The following is a 25,522-nucleotide window of genomic DNA, read 5'->3' on the forward strand; positions in this document are numbered from 1 at the left end:
ATTCACAGCATGTCGAACCTTGGGCTACAGCAGCAGAAGGCCACACTGGGTTCCACTCTCATACCTAATAAAGTGGCCACTAAGTGCCTATGACAAAAGTACCCTGAAAGTCCCATGAGGAAGAATTTAATTGACTCCTTGAGTTTCCTTCATCTTTCAATAAAATTGTGCCTAAACCAATCCCACTTTCTGTGCTTGTAGCAGATATTACTATTTATTGGTTTTCTTCCTAACAAGACGTTGTTGGTTGGTGAAAATATCTGTGGATGACTGTTTATAGTTACAAGCTTTATAACTGTGACTAATTTGCACTATTTGTATCCAACTACAGGCAAGTAATACAACTTGACTTCCAGAACAATTTCCTTTAAGCATTCCCTGCGATGAAAAAGAATCATATGCTTTAGGATGACCAGTTCCTGGCTCCTGGCTCCTGCCTCCTGCCTCCGTGTGTGGTTCCACTGCTGCTTTTCATTGAGCAATCCTCAGTGGGATTTTGGATGTATTCACAGATTATATACTCTAATGCTTCAATAATGCTTAAATATGCATTCTTAGCTGAGTGCAGTTTTTGGATTGTCTTCCAGTTTACAATACTTTAACACTAGCCTCTGTGCTGCAAAAAATTCTTATAGTATTGCAGTGAAAATGCTCTATCTAGTCTCTTATTTTATTAAGTGCTAAAATAGAAATTGTCTTGTTCAAAAACAAGTGAATTTTGTTTTCCCTCTGTCTACGTCACTTTCAAACTTATTACAAGGATGATGGATAGATTGGCTTTTTAAACCATTTTCAGTCTAACACGCCATGTTTTGCAATCCCCAACGGCCTTGCATCTATTGACCGAAAGTTAATTTAATAAATCAAGTCAAGTTGAGTTTATTGTCAAGGGCATAAGCTCATTGAGGAACAGGTAAAATATTAAACTTGCCTGCAGGCACAGAGGTTTAAATAACACACAAAACATGAATTATACCAGGCACCGAAGAAAATAAAACAAGACACAATCAGAGACAAGCTCACAGCAGAGCAAGAGGTGAAGAATTATATGTAGAATTAAAAGGACTAAAACCTAACTGACACTCGCAGCTTGGCTAGTAATGCTAACCCAAGGGTTACTGTCCACCCTTCTTACACGAGTATGAAAATTAAGACGTACAGCAACCCCGACATTGATAATCCTGATTGTCATGGAATGTGCAAAAGGAGGGAATGAGGAATTATATGCAGAATTTAAAGGGTTAAAACCTAACTGACATTTGCAGCTTGGCTCGTAAATTGTACAATAACTAACCTGCTAACCGTGAGGCACATGCAGGGAACAAAGGAGTGCTTGTGCATGAGAAAGCTGCTTGTGTAACCATTAACCAAGGATGCTTCGCAACATCAGCGTATCTATGTGATAACAAATGTTTAACAAAAAGCCCCAGATTTTCCCAGGCTCTACTGTGCCAACTGAAACACAAGCTTGCTAATAAACAGTATGTAACTTTAAGTAAACTGTGTTTGACAATTATTCCCTGGGTCTGAACCTAAAGTCCTCTGGTAGAGAGGCAGATCGACAGAGGAGGTCCATAACGTTCCAATGCTGAGGTAGGGTTAGGGTTGTAGAGGTCAGTTCAAGAACTTGGCAGACGTAAGAAAGTAACTGTTCCTGAACCAAGTGATGTGGAACTTCAGGCTTCTGTACTTACTGGCTGACTGTGGTAGCAAGAAGAGAACATGACCCAGCTATTGGGGATTCTTGATGATAAATGTGATGCTTAAACAGTTCACTAACTTGGAATTAACATTTTTCTGATCATGAGGGAACCTCAGCCGATAAAGAATCTTTAGCAACAAGAAATTCTCCTCCTCTTTAAGAATATCAGAATGCCCACATCTCATTGCAGAAGAATTCATAGCTGCCATCAAATGCAGGCCTATGGGCTAGTTTCAGTTTCGTGTGTTTGGAGAGGCAGGTGTAGGATTCCTTAATGTCATGAGGCAAAAATCCAAGTTCTCCCTCCTACACTAGTATGGAAGTGGGAGGATGAACACCCGTTTGCAACTTCCCACAATCAAATCACTTACATCAAGCATTACAGAATATATTGAAAGCAGAAATTCTGATCTTCTTAAAATGACAAGAAATTTCATACGGATTTGCTTTTTGGATTAAATATCCTTTCAATTTCTCCAATATGATGACAGGTTGCAGGTCTGTGCTGCCTGTTTGATCTTGTTCAGTGAATGGAAAGTAAAACTTTACTTTAAATCACATACATGAGGAATTCAGATTTATCTGCCCTTGCCAGCTGCCAGCCTACATATACCATGAGTAAGCTTACTGGCATTTCATGAGAAAACATTTTGCTGCCTGTGATTTCTTCAGCCAAGCCAAATCAATGTCCCATGCCTATTTGTGGCGTGAGAGATTGTAACTTCTTTTTCAGTACCGGAATGAGCTGCGTAATTTCCAGCAATGTTTTAGACCCTCCTGATTGTTTGGACTCTCTATTGGGACGAAGGTGAAAGTCAGGGGAATAGAGGTGATAAGCTGCCCATGGGGAGGGTTGCCAAGGTACCTATCAATAAAAGCATACAGTTCCTGCAACCCGTTTCCTTTGCTACATCCGCAAATGTATTTACACTGGTGCAACGTCCAGCAGTCACTGGCATTTTCAAACAGTAAAGTTCTGAATTACATCATCTATCTCTGGAACACCGCTTGTTTTATTTATGGACTATATTTGAATAAAAATATTGTCCCCAAATCCGTAGGGGGTTGGGGAAGGAGAAAAAGGACTTCTCTCGTTGCTGGCTTACAACCGAAAAATTAAAGTAGAAGGAAACTGATTTTTGGATTCCTACTTATCTGCCATTTATTTTAAACAGGCTACAACTACCTCAAACTAGTTAATAAATGGAAATATTATCTATTATTGTCAACAGTATTTAAAGCTTTAATATAAATAAATTATGAACAGAATCCACAGTCCACAGCAGATTGATAATCTATACTGTATGTAACTGTTCAATGGAATTTTATTTCTCCTTCACTGATTTCTTTTGAAAGCTACTGGACTTAATAAAATAATTAAAATGCAAGTTATCACCTGAGGATTAGTGGAGAAAGCACAAGAATCTAAGGAATTTATAATCCAAATGTTGTGCTGGGCTAGGGCTGAAGAACTGGGTAGAACAATTGGCTGTGTACACAAGGACATCTTCGACTTCCTGCATGTGATCTGAGGCTCCCACCTACTTCAAAAGGACATCCATAGTACAATGTACCAAAGAAGAGCAGTGTGGTCTCCCTCAATGTCTACTGTCCAGCACCACTTATACCCACTGTAATGAAGTATTGAGAGGTTGGTTAATAAGTGAACCAACTGCAGCCTTAGAAAAGAGCTGGATGCCCTTCAATTTTCCAGTTGCCACAGCAATCAATAACAGATGCTGTCTCACTAGCTCTCCACTCTGTTCCGAATCACCTGGACAACAGTAATGCAAACGCCTGGCTGCTGTTCAATAAGCACAGCTCAGTGTTGAACACTATCATTCTCTCCAAGCCTGTCACCAAGGTCCAAGACTTGGGCCTCAGTTCCTCCCTTTGCTAACAGATCCTTAACTCCCCGATTGGCAGAGCTTAGTTAGTGCAGATCAGTAACAGCAGCTCCCCCTCAATGACCATCAGCACAGGCACACATCGTGCTGTACCCGTGGCTTCCTGCTCTACTCTTTATGTTCTGAAATGGAATTAGAACTCTGGCTAAGCAGAGTCCAATTTCATCTACGCATTTCCCGACACCACTGTTATGTGGTGAGTCAGCATGCAGGAGTGAGACGGACTATCTGGGTAAGTGGTCTGTGATAACAGCCTCATGCTCAACGTCATCAAAACCAAGTAGCTCATTGTTAACGTCAGAAAGGGGACACTAGGAGACCATCCAGCCAGCTCTCAATGGTGAGTCAAAAGAGAGAATAAACAGCTTTAATTCCTGGGTATTAACATCTCGGATAACTGGGCCCAGCAAATAGATGTAATCACAAAGTGAGACAGAATCTCTCGGGAGGGGAATAGCCAACGTTTTGGGCTGAGACCCTTCATCAGAAAGGAAGGTAGTAAGAGTGGAGGGGCACAAGCGGGCAGGTGATAGGTGGGGGGAGTGGGGATGCTGGGATGTGATTGGTGGAAAAGGTAAAGGTCTAATGATGAAGGAATCTGGGGTTGGGGTGGCTATACCAGCAAAAGAAATTGGAATCAGCAGAACATCATCTAATAAATTAGGGGTGATACAGTGGAGATGCTGGCAGTGTTGGTTGCATTGCGATGGGTGGAGAAAGTTAGACAAGTCAAAGTGTTGACATCCTCAGTTCTAACAAGTTTAAAGTCTTTTCACTCAAACAGTCGGCAAGATGTACTTTATGAAGTCCTTCAGTCAGTCACAAGAATTGCAAATCAGGGAGGTCAGGTAAAATTTTTATGGGTTCCAGCACACGTAGGGGTGAAGGGGAATGAGAGGGTGGATGAGTTGGCAAAGAGGGCGTTCAAGAAAGAAAATATAGAAATGCACATTAGAATCAGTAAAGCAGAGGTTAAGTGTGTAATCTGGGAAAAAATATCAACCAAATGTGGCAAGAAAGATGGGACAGGGAGGGGAAAGGGAGGCATTTATATCGAATACAAAAAAGTGTTGCAGGTACTAGGGTAGGTAGTGGATACAGAAGAGAGGAGACTGTGTGGACTAGGTTAAGGCTGGGGCACTGTACGTTAAACAAAACATTGAAAGTGATAGGGAAACATCCGACAGGATTGTGTGAGGAATGTCAGGAAGAGGAGTCAGTAGAACATGCAGTTCTGAGTTGCAGGAAGTATGGGATACAGAGAGAGATGATGAGAATTAAATTAAGGGAGTTGCGGGTGCAGGAATTCACATTAAAAGGGTTGCTGGGCATGGGTGAGAGAGCACGTCCAGGTATTTTTAGCTTTCTCAAGGGGTACAGGGTTTTTTTTATAGGATATGATGAATAAGCAGGAATAGTGTACTAGGATGGTCAAAGTATGTGTGGGTGTGTGATTGGGTAAAGGGATTTAGAATGTAAGTCTATTGCACACTGCGGAGCAGAAAGTGGCGGTAATGGACAATTAAGCTGGGTGCCAACCGCCGTAAAACAAGACGGAGAAGAAGAAGAAAATGAAGGAATCTGACAAAAGAGAGTAGACCATGGGAGAAAGGGAAGGAAGAGGGGCACTAGGGGTGTGCTGGTCAGGGGAGGGGAGGGAAGGGTTAGAGAAATCAATGTTCATATCCATAACCCCTTCTGGTGCCCCACCTCCTTCCCTTTCGCCCATGGTCCACTCTAAGAAACTGAACACTGCCGACCACTTGGGCTACTATAGATTTGTGTTTGATTGTGATTTTTTTTTCACTAATGTCTCGGAAGTGGTCTGCAGTAGGCCAAGGGCTGTGCAGGTAAGCATAATTTTGCACAGTAATATGATCAGCCAATATTTGAATAAAACGGAGAGAGATTCACGTATTTGCGCTAAAACAGATATAAAGTAAAATACATGCCGAATCTACCTTATACAATTGAATCTACAGGACTGATGGAACAGCTGAAGTTTAAAATATGTTTAGTCTCCCTATATCAATAATTTTAAGAATCTGAAACAATTACATTGTTATCGCTTAAAAGTTTCACGTGGGCCGATTTTGGAGACTGTTTCGGCGTTTTTATTACAGCACTTACATAGTTCTGTAACATTGACCAACTTGTTATCAATGTTATCTATGATCATCATGCCCTTTGCAACGGGAGGCAACTTATTCCTTCTTCCTTGCAGGAAATCACGATTGAAATGAAGTTGCGCCTCTTCGTTTGGATATGCGCGGATATCATGTTTCGTGTGCTTCGGGGTGAAGAGAGCCTGCTTACATTTGAAACAGGATGTGCTTACTGTTGACACCGAAGATAATCCAATGATAAAAACCCACAGAAAAGGTGCATGACCAAAGGTGGCAAATATAACTGCCTCCTGGTAGTTTTGAGCAAATGGATACAGTCGCATCAAATCTGCTTGCGCAGTTTATTTTAAGTACCGTAAAATAAACGTTCTCTTGTCCCTTTTCAGTTTTGGTCTCAATGGCGATGATTAAGATGCTGTTATTTTATATTATTCAAAAGAAAGCGTTTGATCTTTTTTCGTTTCCTCCTTCAAGTGAATGGTCCATAAGCAGCAATAATTTACGAACAATTACGGTTATTCCAGGAACCCAGTCCGGAGTTCCACCCGCCGCTCTCCACGCCAATCGTTGTGACGTCACAAAGCCCCGAACACCGGGATCGCACGTCACAAAGGGAGAAAGTATCCGAAACGGGCGCAGCTGATACGCCCGAGAGCCGGTTGCTTCGTCAATATGTTAAGGAAATTATTGTGATATGTTAACCATCTTTACTGATAGATCAAAAGATATTTTAACTGGGAACGTGGGTGTGGCTGTTTTTGTGTCTGACTTGCAGGTAACAATAAGTTAACGTCTTAATTTTTATCAGTATATACAGCAGAATTGGTTGCTATCATTTTGGGCTTACAGTGGGTAGAGGAAATTTGTCCTTGCAAAGTTGTAATTTGTTCAGATTTTTTCGGTTTTGACTAGTCTTCAAACTTTATTTCATATTCAAAATATTGGTTTACACGTCCGCTTCTTATGGGTCTCTGTACATAAAGGTGCTGAGGGGAAGGAGTGAGTTGATTGTTTGGCCAAAAAGCTGTTAAAAGTTCAAGCGTGGATATAGACCTTCCACTTAGCGAATTAGAAGCAACGGAGTTGGTGGGGCTAAGAATGTGGGGATTATGGCAAGACCTGTGGGGTAATGGGCATAAGGTGAGGCACCATACAGAGTACATAAAACTGTTGGATTGATGGGAGAAGGGGGTAAAAGGAGGGAAGGAATTGTATTGACTCGACTTCGAATTGTGCATATTTTGCCTAATTATTCCTTATATCTTGTTGGAAAACATCACTCTGGGGTGTGTAGGTTTTGTCGTCATTATGAAACAATTGAACATGTTCTTTTACAATGTGAAGCATAGAAGGTTCAAAGAAAGCAAATGCTGACTGCACTACTAGCTTTGGGTTCACTTAAAAACTTTGTTAAGGAAGTGATTTAAATTTAATTTACAATATTGTCTTTCATTATTTTCAATCTATTGGGGGTTTTGTGGTAATTTAGTTTTCATTTGATAAAGAACTCGTAGGGGTTTTATTTCCCAACTCTGTACACCACATTCCAGTCCAGTTGGTGGTGGTAATGTACATTTAAGTTCAACTGCCAACCACCAATAAACATCAGAGGAAGAAGAATAATTTTCAGTGGGTGGGTCATTTTACACCAAACAGGAATTAGCCTGAAGGGAGATTGGAAAATCTATCTTAAATTTCAAAGTGCATTAACAAAATTATTTTGTTCTTGTCCTTGGACCAAATTGGGCAGTTCCTCACAAAGTAGCCCTATGGCCACATCCTGTCTCATCCAAGGAAGTAAGTCATCACCCATTCTTCTCCTGAGCTGTTGTGGCAATTAGCAAACAGCTTTAAGGTTCACAATCGCCACCTTCTGAACTGGAGTGTAGGTCAGGATATCTTAATGCTGTACATTTATATTTGATTCAAATTCCACAAAAGCCAGTATTCTTAAGAACCCGCACTATATATTTAAAGCAACAATAATCCTGTGATAATTTCAGCACAATATTGTTAATATTAAATTGTACTTTATTCCATAATAACTTTAAAATCAGCCGCCTTCTTGCGATTTTACCTTGGACACCTCACCAGTACGTGCTCAACCATTTCTTGTTGATTACACTACGCACACCTCCTATTATTGTGTTTCTTCATTTAGAAAAAATGTACTATTTAACCCTGTCTGCCCACTAGTCAACCTCAATATTATCACCTCCTCCTCATAATTTTTTCCTGCATCCTTGACCATCCACTTCTTTTTGGATATTATAAAGATGTCTTCCAGTTCTCTCTTCATCCCATTGTTTTCTTCACTTTTGATAACATTTATGGTTTTTCTTCCTCTCTTAAACTCACTCTGATATCTAAAAATACACTATCTTGTTACGATGATCTTAGTAATCATTTTTGCCATGGTCTTACAAAAATATGAGGTTAATACTATTGGTCTATGACTTCGATTCTATCCTCTTGCTATTGAAAACATTATTTCGGATTTCTTTGCTGAAAATCCCCGTTTTAATGTCCAATCTTCCACTTTAACTATTGCCTCTTGAAATTTCTGTATTATAACTTAGTCATTTCTATCCCTTTTCCACATAGCTCCATCATCCACAAATAGTGATACTATTTATATTAGAAAATATATAATTTATCATTATAGCAAATAACAACAGACTAACAATACTTACCTGAGGAGCTCCATTTTCTACAAATCGTTTACTTAGCATAGATTTTCCTACTCACACCATGATAGATCTACCAAATTAAAAATATTTTATTCATTATCATTTGACTTCTAATTCCCAATTTACATAATTTGGTGATGAACTTTCCTTCTACAACATACATATGCTTTCTCTACGTCAAACAAAACAGCTGCTTCACTTTCTCTGTTCAATTGAACCCTCCTCATCTCATGTTCTTGACGTCATCAAACTGGATCTATGGTTTTTCTTCCTCTCTTAAACTCACTCTGATATTTAAAAATACACTATCTTGTTACGATCATCTTAGTAATCATTTTTACCATGGTCTTACAAAAATATGAGGTTAATACCTTTGGTGTATGACTTGGATTGTTAGGAGTTTTTCCTGGTTTACGCATTGGAAATATGATTGTTTCTTTCCATGCTTTAGGAAGTTTTTTGTTTTCCCATACATAATTAAATAACTTAAAAAAAACTTCCTTCCTTTTCTCACTCAAATTAGATAACTTATCTGATCCTTCCTGGGGGTATTTTCTTTGCCTTTCTAGGAACGCTATTCAATTCTGTCATGGTGAACCTCACATTTAACTTTCTCTCAAAATTTCCATCCATTTCTAATGCTTCAAAGTTCATGAATGATGTTTCCTCTCTTTTTCTTTTTCCTTTATTATGAAGTTGAGTAAATGTTGTAGAGCAGCACGCAGATCTGGGCAGAATTGGCCCTCGCCTCACCTCTAGTTCTGACATCCTGACATTTTCAATCTGGCCCTGTGCTTAAGTCACCCAAATGTTGGGTTGTTCCTCGCCCTTCGACTGCTCTGGGACCTAAACAATGCCACCACTATTTGACCCTTACGAGACCTTTACAAATTTCGCCTTCCAGGGGACACCACAACTCTGCCTTGACTGTTCTTCAACCCTGCTTCTACCTTTGCCTGCCTTGACCATGCCTTCCCTGCACAACCACTATCTCGCCTCTCTATCGTGAGCATTGATCGTTATTTATAAAGTATTTAGTAGTTTCCTTTGTTTTGATTTTTTGCCACTAATAAATAGTTACTGGGCATCACCAGCACCATCTTAAACTGGATTGGCTGAATGCTCTCCTCTGTTATAATGTATATCAACTTTGAAGCTGATTACCTTTCAACAGAACTAGGGAAGGTTAGAAATCAAACATGATTCAAATTGCAGAGAGGGGAGAGAGGTGGAGGCTAAATGCCATGAGCTGGTGGTGGTGAAGTCTGCAGAATAGTTAACATAGAAACATAGAGATCTACAGCACATTACAGGCTCTTTGGCCCACAATGTTGTACCAACCATGTAACCTACTCTAGAAACTGACCAGAATTTCCCTACTGCATAGCCCTCTATTTTTCTAAGCTCCACGTACCTGTCTAAGATTCTCTTAAAGGACCCTATTTTATCCGCCTCTACCACCTTCACTGGCAGTGCATTCCGCACACTCACCACTTTCTGTGTGAAAAGCTTACACCTGATATCCCCCTTATACCTACTTCCAAGCAGTTAAAACTATGCCCCCTTGTGTTAGCCATTTCAGCCCTGGGAAATAGCCTCTGGCTATCCATGCCATCAATGCCTCTCATCATCTTATACACCTCTATCAAGTCACCTCTCTTCCTCCGTCGCTCCAAGGAGAAAATATATAAATTGTAACAGCAGAGGAAAGTAAATGGAAGATGAATGAAAACAAGAGAACAGAAAATGCAATAAAATGTAAAACACCCAAGTTTCTAGAAATTTAAAATGAAAGAAACTGCTGGACATATTACATATCATTAATTGTGATACTGAGGAAGTTTTAAGGACTCACATTGACCTGATGGAGCTTTTTCAGCCATTGGCAGACTGGGAGTGTAACAGAGAACGAACGTGGTGAGGTGGGTCATCTCTGATGGGATAACAGGGAATGGGATGTGGAAACCACAGAGGAATCATACAGTTTAAAAGGGCCCATAGGATCATTGGGGACCCAAGCCATCCCAACTACAATCTATTCCAGCTGCTACCAACTGGGAAGTGGTACCACAGCATAAAAGCCAGGACCTACAGGTTCCGGGACAGCTTCTTCCACCTGGCCATCAGACTGATGAACTCACGCTGATTTGAGTGTACTCTATATTACATTGACTGTTCTATTTATTATAAATTACTATGATTGCACATGGCACATTTAGATGGAGAAGTAACATAAAGATTTTTACTCCTCATGTATGTGAAGGATGTAAGAAATAAAGTCAATTCAATTCTGTTTCAAAGTTCCATGTCATAGAAAAAGTTCATGAAACTTCACAGGTGAATAAGGATCTGGATCCACGGCAGTTCACCTACTGTCACAACAGGATTACAGTGGACACTATCTCATTGGTCTTCTACTCCGCTTTGAAGCACCTAGATGACAGCAAAACATACTTCAGGCTGCAGTTTATCAATTACAGCTCAGGGCTCAACACCATCATCCCCTTAGGATTGATTGCCAAGCTTCAAAAACTGGCCCTCTGCAGCTGGATCCTCATCTTCCTTAGCAGGAGAGCAAAGTCATGCAGATCAGTAATAACATCACCCCCTTGCTGACGATCAACAAAGGTGTAACTCAAGGACACACGCTTAGCCATCGCTCTGCTCTCTCTGCACTCATGGCTGTGTGGGTAAGCACAGATCAAAGACCATTTATAAATTTGCTAATGATACCACTGTTGGTGGTAAAATCTCAGATAGCAATAAGGAGACATGCAGGAGATAGGTTGGTTGGTTGACTAATGTTGTAACAACAGCCTCGCATTCAAGAAGAAGTTAGGTGAACACACACCAGACCGGATTTGATGGTTAGCAGTGGAAAGAGTGAGTAGTTTCTAGTTCCTGGGTGCCAACATCTTGGAGGATCTGTCTTGGGTCCAACATATTGATGTAGTCATGAAGAAAGCATGCCAGTGGCTTTGTTAGGAGTTTGAGGAGATTTGGTATGTCACTAAATCTCCTACAGATTTCTATAGATACATAGTGGAAAGTGTTATGTTTTGTAACACCAAAACATAAAATTATTGAAAGTAAAACATGGCCAGGAGATGCGTGTCTTAGTTTTGTTTTTCCACTAAGCGAGGCTCGAATGTATGAATGTGGTGGTGTGATGACGTATGCCATTCACCTACTTTTACGTAAAAACCTGTAATGAATTATTTAAACAAAGAAAGAATGGTTAATCAAATAATATAGCTACAATATTACTGGAATTTAAATACACAACGGAGAGCATTCTAATTGCCTGGTATGGAGCCTCCAATGCACAGGATCGCAAAAGGCTGCAGAGGGTTTACACTCAGCCAGTTCCATCACAGGCATGACTCGCCCCACCATCGAGGATGTCTTCAAGAGGCAGTGCCTAAAGACCCTCGCCATCTGTGCATACCCTCTTCTGCTTAATACCATCAGGGAGAAGGTCCAGAAACCTGAAAATCCACATGCACTGATTTAGATTCTTCCTCTCCACCATCAGATCCTGTTTAGTCCATGAATGCATGAACACTTATTTGTTCTTCATTTTTGTTGCACTATTTATTAATTTTGTAATTTATAGTAATTTTTATGTCTCTGCACTGTACTGATGTCACCAAAAAAAGACAAATTTCATGTCAAATAAGTCAGTGATAATTAACCTGATTCTGAAGCACAAATAAAAGAAAGGGCCTGGTGTAATGTTGTTGTCCGTCCCCCTAGAACTCGAAGACATGCAGAAATCTGACTGTTGAACAACATTCTGACCCATATGAGAGTTTCAGTAACTATTCACTTGAAAGACTGGACACACACTATTTATTGAAAGTTCAAAGTACAAAGTGTACATTTATTATCAAAGTATGCATACTATATACAACCTTGAGATTCATCTCCTTACAGGCAGCCACCAAACAAAGAAACCAAATAGAAGCCATTAAAAAAGACCATTAAACAATGTGTAGAATAAAAACAAAATTGTGCAAACAATTAAAGAAGTAAATAGCATTCATGAAGTTCACGAAAGTGTGTCCACAGACATGGAGCCAGCAGCCGATTCAAGAGCTCATTAGTTGCAGGCCTTTGCCTCAGTTCAGCACAGAGATGAGTAAACCTTGCAGAGAAACAAACTAAACTGGCTTGCCCTTCGCCTCTACTCCCGACACCCAGACTTTTTCAATCCGGCCCGGTGCTTAAATCGAGCAAACCTCGGGTCATTGCTTGCTCTTGGACTCAGGCCCTGCCGCTTCATTACGCTCTCAGGCCCGGTTCATTACACTCTCAGGCCCTGCCGCTTCATTACGCTCTCAGGCCGGGTTCCCGCTGCCTCGATTCGACCTATACCCAACATTTCTAATTCGGCCTGGCGTTAAAATCAATCAAATCTCGGGTATTCCCTCACTCTTGGGCCCAGGCTCCGCTTCAGTTTTGCTGCATCAAATTACCTCCAAGACTGCTCCAGCAAAGTCCAAACACCGGCTCATTCTCCACTCGTGGACCGAGACGCCGCTGCCTCCATTCAGCCTGTACACACCTTGCCACGATGTCCCACAACTTTGAAACTTTAGTTCACACGGCAAAAATGCCAGGTCGTACAGGTGATTCAAAAGCTCAACTCCGACAGGGAAGTTAAAGGCTATTGATTGTAGTGAGTGTTTACCAGAAAAAGTGTGATTAATAAAGTAGTCAGCAGTTATCTTTGTTTTGTTTGCCACTGGCTTCACGATTACAATTTTAAACTTGTTATTACTTTGTTGGCAGCTCATCTGTGATTACCATAATGACTCCACATTTCCAAATAATTGAAAATGATTAAAGAATGTGAAAGCAGGTGCATGGATTCAGTATGAATTGACACTTTGAGTTCAAAGAATTGTTCATGCAGGCTGTAGAGGGTAAGATATCATCAGACAAGTTTGCAATTGAGGAAATGTAGGAAATCTAAACCAGTCTCAGATCCCTGGGCATACTTTATTGTGCTGACTTCTTTAAGGAACCCACATTTGTACACTAATGAAGGAGGGATTTTGCAAAGTATGGCTGCTTGAGGAAATTGTTACTTAAAGTTTAAACAATGCACTGAATATTCTTTAATATTTATCTACAAGAATATTTCATCTTAGTCTTTGGTAACAAAAATTAATGTGATCAACAGACTCTGGACAACAGTGAAATGACATAAAACTTAGAAAGGGAGACAGTATTTGGAAGGCTGGTTATTTATTGCTACATCTTATTCAAATCTTTTTCATATATTTTTGTCTTTAAATTCTCTGCTCTGTATCACATCCCAATACTTCAATGCGGAGGGCAATGTTTTTTTGCCAAGTTTGTGGAATGATTCTTAAAAACTGTGCAAATATGGGATAGTCAAAGGTGTTCTGAACTTGGCCATTGTTGTCCACGTTTCCTTTAAATATCTGCAAAATGAACAATTCAAATATTGATAAGCATCTGGACAAAAAAGATGAGAGACAAACACAGAAGAATCTTATTAGACATTTTTTTTAAAGCACTATTGGTATTTAAATTTCCATCCCTATTCTGTTCACAATGTGAAAGCTGCACAGGTATCCAATTACCTTGCAGAGAGCTGATTTGTCATAGCACATCTCCCATCGACTCCTTTTTTTGTTGCCTACTCGGCTCTTCTCAGCCCAGAAATCTCTCTATGGTAACAAGCAATATTAGAGCACCAGGTTTAGACTGGGAGGTGTAGAGAATGGTTTTTCTTTTTGTTTTGAAATAGGGACCCAAGAGATTCTTTAAGCTAAGGAGGGAATGATTCAGCAGTGGATGCCGTGATGATAAAAATGGGAAAAGTAGTCAGATTAGAGATGATTTGGATTGAATGTTGCCATCTAGTTTGAAACTGCTTTGTATTCACTCTGTACTCAATCTCATTCCAAAAGTCCTTCAGTTCAATGACACATACAACAGTAAATGTAATAATAATTTAAACTCATTTAGGTTTTCTGAATAAGTGACCAAATAAACAGCAAACAGCCAAATGGAGAAATTGGCACTTTGGTAGAACCTACTTTGCTAGTTATTTCTGAGATGCAGGTTCTATCCACTCACTAAATTTGGCTCTTTCTCATCTCCGCTGTGTAAAGGGGAGAGGCGAATAAGTGAGAAAAATGGATAAAGTTGCCTTGGGTTTGATAGGGTGCTGAAATTGTAGGGAAAGCTTCTTGCGATACAGAACATGTGTCCAGTTTTTAAAGATAATAGTCTTGATTAACAATTATGATTTCATTGCAATATTTTTTAAGGTCTGTTCTGAAGCATCTTACAATTTCAAAATTTACCTTGTTTTCCAGGCTGTAAGTATCTTTAATAACAGTCCAGTTTTTACGATTATCACTGTATGAGATGATGTATTCCTTCACAAACATAGGCTGTTTCAGGAAGCTGGCACCTTGGGTTATAATCCCCGTAATTCTTTTTCTCTGTAGAAAGTTAATCTGTAACCATTCATGCGGATTGTTCCTCTGCGTAGAATATGCAGGATTTTAATTCCACAATTTGACTGATTATTGGCATTCTAACTCTTAAAACAATGATTAAAGCTGAATACAAAAGGCAAAAACCTGGTCATTCTGTAATTAGAACATTAGAAAGTTTTTAACAAGAACAGGCCTTTCGGCCCAACAAAGCTTGCCAAATTCCTGTTCACATAGTGTGTTGAAATAACTATCGAGTTTAGATTTGGAAGTCTCTAAGGTACAACTCTCAACTACACAGCTCGCTGTGTAAACAAATGCTTCCTGATGTTGATCTGAAATCCCCTTTTAACCAGTCTCCACCTTGATGGTGTCCTTGATGATGGATTAATTTTATAGTAGCAACTGGCATCCATCTTACTTAAAGTCTCTAGACTTGAACTCCACTGAGCACATTACAAAGCCCTATATACTGCAGTCATAAGATTCTACCATACAGGCTCATGAATGAGTAATTGATATTTGTCATACCTTTGGCACCCATGCGTTAGTGAACCCTCGCTGGTTGAGACGAGCCAATGATGGGGTCCAGGCATTTAAGCTAACCCAGAATGAGGATGCACTGAGTTGGTGGTCTTTAATGATCCCATTCTCCATTCCAAGTGGCAAAGAACAACCTAAAGAACATAAGTAATTTCTGAAATCCAACATTATGTTGTAGAGACAACTAGGTAAAATTCATTGAAAGCTTCTACATAAAGGTTTACTCCATTTTAGAAATCCAGGTGCAAAAATATCTAAATAATGAAACAAACATTGTTTGAGCATTATTTTATCCATAGTGATTTTAATTGGCTTGATGTTTCTTTTACAAGCTAACCTAACTGGAACAATATATTCACATGGACCACACAGAGATGGTTAATTATTTTAGAATAATTTTATACAATTTTTGAAGCAATGTAAAAATTTTGCTAAGTAATAAAACTTGTAGGAAAGGTATTCAAGTGATTTTATTTTCTTGACAAAATTAAGTGCATTTTAATTTTATCCCTATTTTTTCGAATCATCCACAACTATTCTTACAACCAATGAAAACATTAGACAATCTGTCAAGGTAGCGTTTAAAAGGGCCATGCAATCCACATTATGTCATAAAGACCTAGTCTCCTACCACGTTGAAGAACTTTACCATGGTATTTGGAGAAATAATGTCAGAGATAGAAGTTAATGAATAATATTTATTATTTTTGTTTACTTAGAGATACGGCGTGGAATAAGCCCTTCCCTTTGGAACCACACCACTAACAACCCAAGAATTCAACACTCAGCCTAATCACGGGAGGGTTTACAATGACCAACTAACCTATTAAATTGGACTGTAGGAGGAATGCAGAGTATCCAGAGGAACTGGATCGAACTCTGAACTCCGAGTTGTAACAGTGTTGAGCTAACTGCTATGCTACCGTGGCATCCAATCAAAATTTTACAATGTTGCAAAGAACTATCAACTTCCTGTTTTTGTATTATTAATTAATTAATTATGTTTCTGTCACTCGGGGTAGATGGTGCAGTGAGTAATGTTAGCATAGCCCATGTCAGAATTCAGCACTGGCTGTGCTTCATTTCTGGTTACTAATTCCGTAACAGTCGAAACAAAAAAGATTAACAGAGCTGTTCTCTAGTTTTACAGATGGTTTGGTTCATTGATTTCTTCCTGAAAGGAGTCTGTTTAAGATGATAAAATTGAAAAGTGTAGAATTTACAACGCCGACGCACTGCAGCACAGAGATCTGTTTGAGACTGTGACAGTGTTGCAGTCCCAACATGTGAAAGATCTAAAGATTAGCTCTAATTGTCACATATACATCAAACCGACAGAGAGCTGTGTAGTTTGCGTCAACGCCCAACACAGTCCAAGGTTGTGCCAGGGACAGCCCGCAAGTGTCTCTGTGCTTTGGGCATCACCAGGGTAGGCCACAATTTACTAATCCTAACGCAATGTGTGGGGAAACCGGAGCTGCTGTAGGAAGTCGACAGGACCGTGGGGAGAGCATTCAAACTCCTTCAGACGGCAGTGGGAGTGAACCCCAATCAATTTTACAGTCGGCACTGTAAAGTATTGCAGTGACCGCTAGGTTGCCGTGCCACACTTACATTACTAGAGCTTAGCATTACAATTACTTGGATGAATGTACCCCCTTGGGTCATTATTTGATAGCATTAAAGACAGTGTGTCAATCCAGTAGAGCTCAGCAAAAGTTTCTAAAACTTATGCGTTTGTCCAGAGCTACATTTTCATTTTTTAAATTGTATTTCCCTTATAGGTTTACCTTTCGCAAGTGCAAGTCCAAGACAGCTGGTCAGGTAACCAAAAAACACTCAAGTGTTACATGCTCAAGGAGATCTGTGTTTTTTTTTGTGAGAATGATGTAACGGTCTTTTGGAGGTCACCTGATGTGATTTTCCCGCCGATGTGAGGCCACGTGATGACATGTGCTCCACGGGTATATAAGGGTCGACCCAGGTGACGCAGTTAGTTTTTTTTAATTTGTAGATTTCCAGGTAGAACGTGCTGTGTCTCTGTTTGCGTGTTTGTTTTTGTGACGCAATTTCATTTTTAAAACGGTTGTGCGTTGCAAGATACCATATTATTGGACTGGAAATTTACTCAATTCCAACAGTAGAAGGGAGAGTGAAGTCTTTATCGAAGTTACCGGATCAAAGGATCAAGAGGAGTTGGCATCGTTTGGCAGTTTAACAAAGGATTGACCTTATTGAGTCTTCGTTGGAGGAGTAGCGACCTGCATCAAGATAACTCTTGCCAAAAAGAGCAAAGAGTTCATGCAACGGTTTGCTCTCTCTCTAAAAGAATTTAAGGTCAGTTGTTTTAAGCTGTTTATTTTCGGTATCGTGAATCCTGTGGACAGAACCAGCAGGAAAGTTGTGTCTGTGAAGAAATCCTTCTCCGGAGAAGTCTCTCCCAATTGAACGTGTAAATCTGTTGGACTTTCGACGTTATCGCTTTAAGAACTATATTTGACTTTATCGCATTAAGAACTGTTTTCACATTTAACGCTTTATGTAACCAGTGCCGAGTGACGAGTTGTTTGAATGGCTGCATAGCAGTTAACTTCCGGTTAAAGTTTTTGTTTGTTTTTTTCCTTATCATTTATCCGTGTTTAATAAATGTTTGGTTGTTTTTATATAACCTGTCTCGGTTGATATTCATTGTGCTGGTTACGTAACACAAGTTTCTCTAAATACTCTTTTATCATACAGTGAGACATGCAAGTGCAGTCCAGCATATAGCGGGAGGAGAAGATGGCAGCGTGCTGCACGTGCGCAGCTCTCCGGTGAAAAATGATGTCATGTCTGTTAAATAGGGGCCATGGACAATTCTGATTTGATGGAGAAAGCACAGAGGAACATTTGGAGAAATTCCTGAAACGCCCGTCCGCTGCTGTCGTTACTGTGTGGTTGGGAATCTTTCGGAGGGTAGGCCTCAAAATCCCCAGCCTTGCCTGCTTTTGGCGACCGAGAAGGAGGTCGAATTGTTCGGCAGAGATGCCGCTCAGTACTCAGTGTCGGAGAGCTGATCGGAGCTCGAAGTTTTCGGATGACTCAGAATCGGACCGTGGTCGGCATGGCAGGGAGAGTTTTTCTTCCTCCTCCCGTCTGCGTGAGATGTTGGACATTTGAGAAACTTTGAACTTTACTGTGCTCACGGACTTTATTCATCAAGTTATGGTATTGTGCACTGTTGTAACTATATGTATAATTATGTGGTTTTGTCAGTTTTTTTAGTCTTGGTTTGTCCTGTGTTTTGTGATATCACACCGGAGGAAATAATGTATCATTTCTTAATGCATGAATTACTAAATGACAATAAAAGGGGACTACGTGTCTTCATAATCTAATCTAATATGGTAATGATATAGAGTACCTATAAAAATATTCACCCCTCCCAGGAAGTTTTCATGTTTTATTGTTTTATGACAGTGGATTTAATTTGGCTTTTTTTGACACGATCAACAGAAAAAAACTCGTTTGTGTCAAAGTGAAACAAGATCTCTACAAAGTGATCTAAATTAATTATAAATATAAAACACAAAATAATTGATTGCGTAAGTATTCATCCCCTTCAAGTCAGTATTTAGTAGATACACCTTTGGCAGCAATTACAGCCTTGAGTCTGTGTGGATAGGTCTCTATCTGCTTTGCACATCTGGACCCTGTAATTTTCCCCCATTCTCCCCCATTTTCCAAAGGAGGGAGGAGAAGGTGGCAGCGTGCGCAGCCGTTCTAAATGATATCAATATGTGTTAACTAGGGGGCCATGCACAATCCTGATTTGATGGAGACAGCCTTGATAAGCATGGAGGAACACCTGGAGAAACTTCTGAAATGCCCGCTTTGCTGCCGCTGCTACTGTGCGATCGAGAATCTCCGGAGGGGAAGGCCCCAAATCCTCAGCATTGCCTATTGCTGGGGCTGGGATTGAAGCATTTGGCAGAGATGGTGCTCAGTGCTCGGTGTCGGAGGCTCAGAGTTTTCGGATGGACTCAAGAGTCGGCTGTGGTCGGGTGCTTCCAGGATGCTGCATCGGCAAGTTTGCGGCACTGGAAGCTCATGGCAGGAAGAGTTTTTTTTCTTCCTTCTACCATCTGTGTGAGATGATGGGACTTTCGAGAGACTTTGAGACTTTTTTTTACCATGCCCATGGTCTTCTTCATCAAATTACGGTATTGCTTTGCACTGTTGTAACTATATGTTATAATTATGTTGTTTTTGTCAGTTTTTCAGTCGGTTTGTCTTGTGTTTCTGTGATATCATTCTGGAGAAACATTGTATCATTTCTTAATGCATGCATTACTAAATGACAATAAAAGAGGACTGCGTGTCCTCATAATCTAATCTAATCTTCTTTACACAACTGCTCAAGCTCTGTCAGATTGCATGGGGATTGTGATGGAACAGCTCTTTTCAAGTCCAGCCACAAATTCTCAGTTGAGTTGAGGCCTGGACTCTGATTTAGCCACTCCAGGACATTGACGTTGTTGTTTTTAAGTCATTCCTGTGTAGCTTTGGCTTTATGCTTGGGGTCATTGGCTTGCTGGAAAACGAATCTCCCAAGTTGCTGTTCTCTTGCAGACTGCATCAGGTTTTCCTCTGGGATTTCCCCGTATTTTGCTGCATTAATTTTACCCTCTACCTTCATAAGCCTTCCAGGGCCTGCTGCAGTGAAGCATCCCCACTAGTCCCCATCTTGCACAGTCACTCAGTTTTTGAGGATGGCCTGCTCTAGGTAGATTTACAGCTGTGCTACATTCTTTCCATTTCTTGATAATTGACTTAACTGTACTACAAAGGATATTCAGTGACTTGGAAATGTTCTTGTATCCATCTCCTGACTTGTGCTTTTCAATAACCTTTTTGCGGAGTTGCTTGGAGTGTTCTTTTGTCTTCATGGTGTAGTTTTTGTCAGGATACTGACTCACCGGCAGTTGGACTTTCCAGATACAGGTGTATTTTTACTACAATCAGTTGAAGCACCTCGACTGCACACAGGTCTCCGAAAACAGATCTTTATTTAACTAATTATGTGGCTTCTAAAACTAATTGGCTGTATCAGTGATGCTTTGGTTGTGTCATTTTAAAAGGGGGTGAATACTCATGCAATCCATTATTTTGTGTTTCACATTTGTAATTAGATCATTTTGTAGAGATCTTTTTTCACTTTGACACGAGTCTTTTTCTGTTGATCAGTGTCAAAAAAGCCACATTAAATCACTGCTAATCAATGTTGTAAAACAATAAAAACATGAAAACTTCCAAAGGGGAGTGGTGAATACTTTTTATAGGCATTGTATTTTTATTCTACCCTTCCTTTTCAGTTTTAACTTTTAGGTACTCGGCAATATGCCTGAATCTCTTTTCCTCATACTTTCAATCATCACCTTTCCTTAATGAACTCACTCTGCAGGTCACAACCCAGCAACTCCATTCGCAGTGCCAGTGGTCCTCCATTTGGTTTTGGATATACTCTGATATATTCAGCTACGATCGGTGGATTGAAATAGTTCTTCACTTTCCCAGTTCCATCAATGTTTCCTTTAAATATCTAAGAATTGAAGAAAAACAAAATGTAAAACTCTGTATGAGATACACTTAGAGTTTTTTCTGGTGGTACAGGGTATAGCTAATACAGTTACTGCCTCACATATCCAGTGACCTGAGTTGATCCTTACCTCCGGTGCTATTTGTGTGGAACTTGCATATGATATTGTGGGTTTCCTTCTACATCCTAAATAAGTGCAAGTTGGTATATAAACTCGTCACTTTAGGAAAATTAATTGAGGAGTAGAATTGCTTTGTGAGCCAACATATACGCAACGAATGGCACGTGATCCCTCTATGTCAGAAGGGAAAATGATTATGAAACTAGAGCAGCACACATAAAAGTTGCTGGTGAATGCAGCAGGCCAGGCAGCATCTCTAGGAAGAGGTACAGTCGACGTTTCGGGCCGAGACCCTTCGTCAGGACTAACTGAACTAAAGATCTGGTTAATAAGCATAAACTTGGTTGATCCAGTCCATTCTGGTATTGCTATAACAACAATATTTTAAATTTATTTAAAGTGGCCTCAGGACCCACACCACCAGGTTCAGGAACAGTTATTACACTTCAGCCATCAGGGTCTTGAAACAAAGGGGATAACTTCACTCAAATTCACTTGCCCCCTCATTAGAATGTTCCCACAACCAGTGGACTCACTTTCAAGGACTCTTCATCTCATGTTAGAAACATAGAAAGCTTACAGGACAATACAGGCCCTTCAGCCCACAAAGCTCTGCCGAACATGTCCTTATTACAGTAATTACCGAGGGTTACCCATAGCCCTCTATTTTTCTAAGCTCCATGTACCTATCCAGGAGTCTCTTAAAAGACCCTATCTGCTTCCACTTACCCCTGACATCTCCTCTGTATCTACTTCCAAGCACCTTAAAACTGTGCCCTCTTGTGTTAGCCATTTCAACCCTGGGAAAAAGCCTCCGACTGTCCACACCATCAATGCCTCTCATCATCTTATACACCTCTATCAGGTCACCTCTCATCCTCGGTTGCTCCAAGGAGAAAAGGCTGAGTTCACTGAACCTAATCTCATAAGGCATGCTCCCCAATCCAGGCAACATACTTGTAAATTTTTTCTGCATCCTTTCTATGGTTTCCACATCCTTCCTGTGGTGAGGCGATCAGAACTGAGTACAGTACTCCAAGTGGGGTCTGACCAAGGTCCTGTATAGCTCCAACATTACCTCTCAGCTCCTAAACTCAATCCCACAATTGATGAAGGCCAATGCACCGTATGCTTTCTTAACCATAGAGTCAACCTGCGCAGCAACTTTGAATGCCCTGTGGACTCGGACCCTAAGGTCCCTCTGATCCTCCACACTGCCAAGAGTCTTACCAAGAGTCTTACTATATTATGACATCATGTTCGACCTACCGAAATGAACCACTTCACACTTATCTGGGTTGAACTCCATCTTCCACTTCTCAGCCCAGTTTGCATCCTATTAATGTCCCGCTGTAACCTCTGGCAGCCCTCCACACTATCCACAACACCCCCAACCTTTGTGTCATCAGCAAATTTATTAACCCATCCCTCCACTTCCTCATCCAGGTCATTTATAAAAATCACAAAGAGTAGGGGTCCCAGAACAGATCCCTGAGGCACACTACTGGTCACCGACCTCCATACAGAATATGACCCATCTACAACCGCTGTTTACCTTCTGTGGGCAAGCCAATTCTGGATCCACAAAGCAATGTCCCCTTGGATCCCATGCCTCCTTACTTTCTCAATAAGCCTTGCATGGGGTACCTTATCAAATGCCTTGCTGAAATCCATATATACTACATCTACTGCTCTACCTTCATCAATGTGTTTACTCACATACTTAAAAAGTTTAGTCAGGCTCGTAAGGAATGACCTGCCTTCGACAAAGCCATGCTGACTATTCCTAATCATATTATGCCTCTCCAAATGTTCATAAATCCTGCCTCTCAGGATCTTTTCCATCAACTTACCAACCACTGAAGTAAGACTCACTGGTTTATAATTTCCTGGGCTATCTCTACTCCCTTTCTTGAATAAGGGAAAAACATTCACAACCATCCAATCCTCTGGAACCTCTTCCGCCCCCATTGATGATACAATCATCATCGCCAGAGGCTCAGCAATTTCCTCCTGTGTCTCCCACAGTAGCCTGGGGTACATCTCGTCCAGTCCTGGTGTCTTATCCAACTTGGTGCTTTCCAAAACCTCCAGCGCATCCTCTTTCTTAATATATATAGATGCTCAAGCTTTTCAGTCCACTGTAAGTCATCCCTACCGTCACCAAGATCCTTTTCCATAGTAAATACTGAAGCAAAGTATTCATTAAGTACCTCTGCTATCTCCTCTGGTTCCACTGCCACACCTGATTGGTCCTATTCTCTCACGTCTTATCCTCTTGCTCTTCACATACTTGTAGAATGCCTTGGGGTTTTCCTTAATCCTGTCTGCCAAGGCCTTCTCATGGCCTCTTCTGGCTCTCCTAATTTCATTCTTAAGCTCCTTCCTGCTAGCCTTATAATTTTCGAGATCTCTATCATTACCTAGTTTTTAGAACCTTTCATAAGTTTTTCTTTTCTTCTTGACTAGATTTACAACAGCCTTTGTACACCACAGTTCCTTTACCCCAGGGGTCCCCAACCTTTTTTGCACCGCGGACCAGTTTAATATTGACAATATCTTGCAGACCGGCCAACCCGGGGCGGGGGAGGGTAGGGTTGCCAACGGACAAACGTAACAGTCAAATACGTTGTGTTTACCCCGAGAAAGACTACCATGACCATGAAGCCTTGCGTGGGCACCTGTGTGCACACGCGTGTACGTGCCGATTTTTTTCTACATATCTCTTTTGGCGATTCTGTTCAGTGAAACTACACTGTACATACATTATTTCTACTTTATATAGGCTGTGTATTCATCATATCATTCCTGCTTTTACTATATGTTAGTGTTATTTTTGGTTTTATGTGTTATTTGGTATGATAGGTTTTTTTTGGGTCTGGGAACGCTCAAAAATTTTTCCCATATAAATTAATGGTAATTGCTTCTTCGCTTTACGCCATTTCAGCTCAAAAGGTTTCATAGGAACGCTCTACCTTAGCGGGGGAAATACAGGACAAGGGCAGTCCTGTATGGGACAAACCAATTTAGCTCAATATACAGGATGTCCTGGCTAATACGGGAGAGTTGGCAACCCTGGGGGGGGGGCGGGGTGTTAATCACAACTGGAATATAGGTGATAAGTCAACTATAAGTCACTTATAAGTGGCTAAAACACTCAATTTCGTTTCTAAAAGGGTTTATCTAACGGATTTAATATTAAACACAGCGCATATTTTCCTGGCATGAATACAGTGATAAGTCAATTATAAGTCACTTATAAGTCAATAGCATCATAACATTTTAAGTAACGTTTGGATATTAAACACACAGCACATATTTTCCCCGTATGAACATATAAAATCATTGCAACACACCAATACTGCTGAATCAGTGGGAACCCTGGGCTTGTTTTCCTGCAACAAGACGGTCCTATCAAAGGGTGATGGGAGACAACAATACTTGAAGGGGATTCCTTATGGCCAGTCTATTCTGCAACTTAGTTTTCATTGCATTCATTGCAGAAAACCCCACTTTGCAGAGATATGTTGGAAATGGAAGCAACGTTTTCAGTGCTTTCGTGGCTGTCTCAGGATATTCAGCCTTGAATTTGATCCAGAATGTCAGCAGAGATGTTATGTCAAACATACTTTTCAGCCCACCATCACTTGCAAGCTCGAGGAGTTAATCTTCTTCCTGCGCTGACATGGATGACGCGCAAATGATGACCTCGCGTGCATTCAAGTTCAACAGTGGGCATGACAGGGAATGAGGAAAGGTGCATATCGCCAAATCATATCATTTCCTTGTGGCCCGATAGCACATGCTTTGCGGCCCGGTGGCTGAGGACCACTGCTTTACCCTATCAATCTTTTCCTGTCTCATTGGAACATACCTGTGCAAAACTTCACACAAATATCCCCTGAACATTTGCCACATTTCTGCTGTACATTTCCCTGAGAACATTCGTTCCCAATTTATGCTTCCAAGTTCCTGCCTGATAGCCTCATATTTCCCCTTACTCCAATTAAATGCTTTACTAACTTGTCTGTTCCTATCCCTCTCCAATGCTATGTTAAAGAAAATAGAATTGTGATCACTATCTCCAAAATGCTCTCCCACTGAGAGATCTGACACCTGACCAGGTTCATTTCCCAATACCAGATCAAGTACAGCCTCTCCTCTTGTAGGCTTATCTACATATTGTGTCAGGAAACCTTCCTGAACACATCTAACAAACTCCACCCCATCTAAACCCCTTGCTCTAGTGAGATGCCAATCAATATTTGGGAAATTAAAATCTCCCACCACGACAACCCTGTTATTATTACAGCTTTCCAGAATCTGTCTCCCTATCTGCTCCTCGATGTCCCTGTTACTATTGGGTGGTCCATAAA

The 25,522-nt window shown here is 40.6% G+C and overlaps 1 protein-coding gene and 1 long non-coding RNA gene across 3 annotated transcripts in view; one reads left to right on the top strand and one right to left on the bottom strand.

Moving 5' to 3' along the window:
* The first annotated feature begins 3,817 nt into the window (after positions 1–3,817).
* Positions 3,818–19,703, top strand: LOC134352968 (uncharacterized). The gene is made up of 4 exons (XR_010019516.1): positions 3,818–3,949; positions 5,834–6,510; positions 17,232–17,784; positions 18,187–19,703. It is a non-coding gene; the product is annotated as an uncharacterized LOC134352968 (long non-coding RNA).
* f8 (coagulation factor VIII, procoagulant component) overlaps positions 13,657–25,522 on the bottom strand; it is a 79,539-nt gene continuing 67,673 nt past the window's right edge. The window contains exons 22-25 of one of the 2 annotated variants that reach the window (XM_063060670.1): positions 20,884–21,028; positions 15,436–15,581; positions 14,770–14,952; positions 13,657–13,878 (exon numbers count right to left, since the gene is read on the bottom strand). In XM_063060670.1, coding sequence (XP_062916740.1) covers positions 13,723–13,878; positions 14,770–14,952; positions 15,436–15,581; positions 20,884–21,028 — 630 coding nt within the window. In that variant the 3' untranslated portion in view covers positions 13,657–13,722. Of the gene's footprint in view, positions 13,879–14,769; positions 14,953–15,435; positions 15,582–20,864; positions 21,029–25,522 lie in introns of those variants that run through there. The other variant, XR_010019515.1, reaches the window with a different exon arrangement.

The sequence above is a fragment of the Mobula hypostoma genome, chromosome 10 (genome assembly GCF_963921235.1).
Source record: "Mobula hypostoma chromosome 10, sMobHyp1.1, whole genome shotgun sequence".
NCBI classification, from domain to species: Eukaryota; Metazoa; Chordata; class Chondrichthyes; order Myliobatiformes; family Myliobatidae; genus Mobula; species Mobula hypostoma.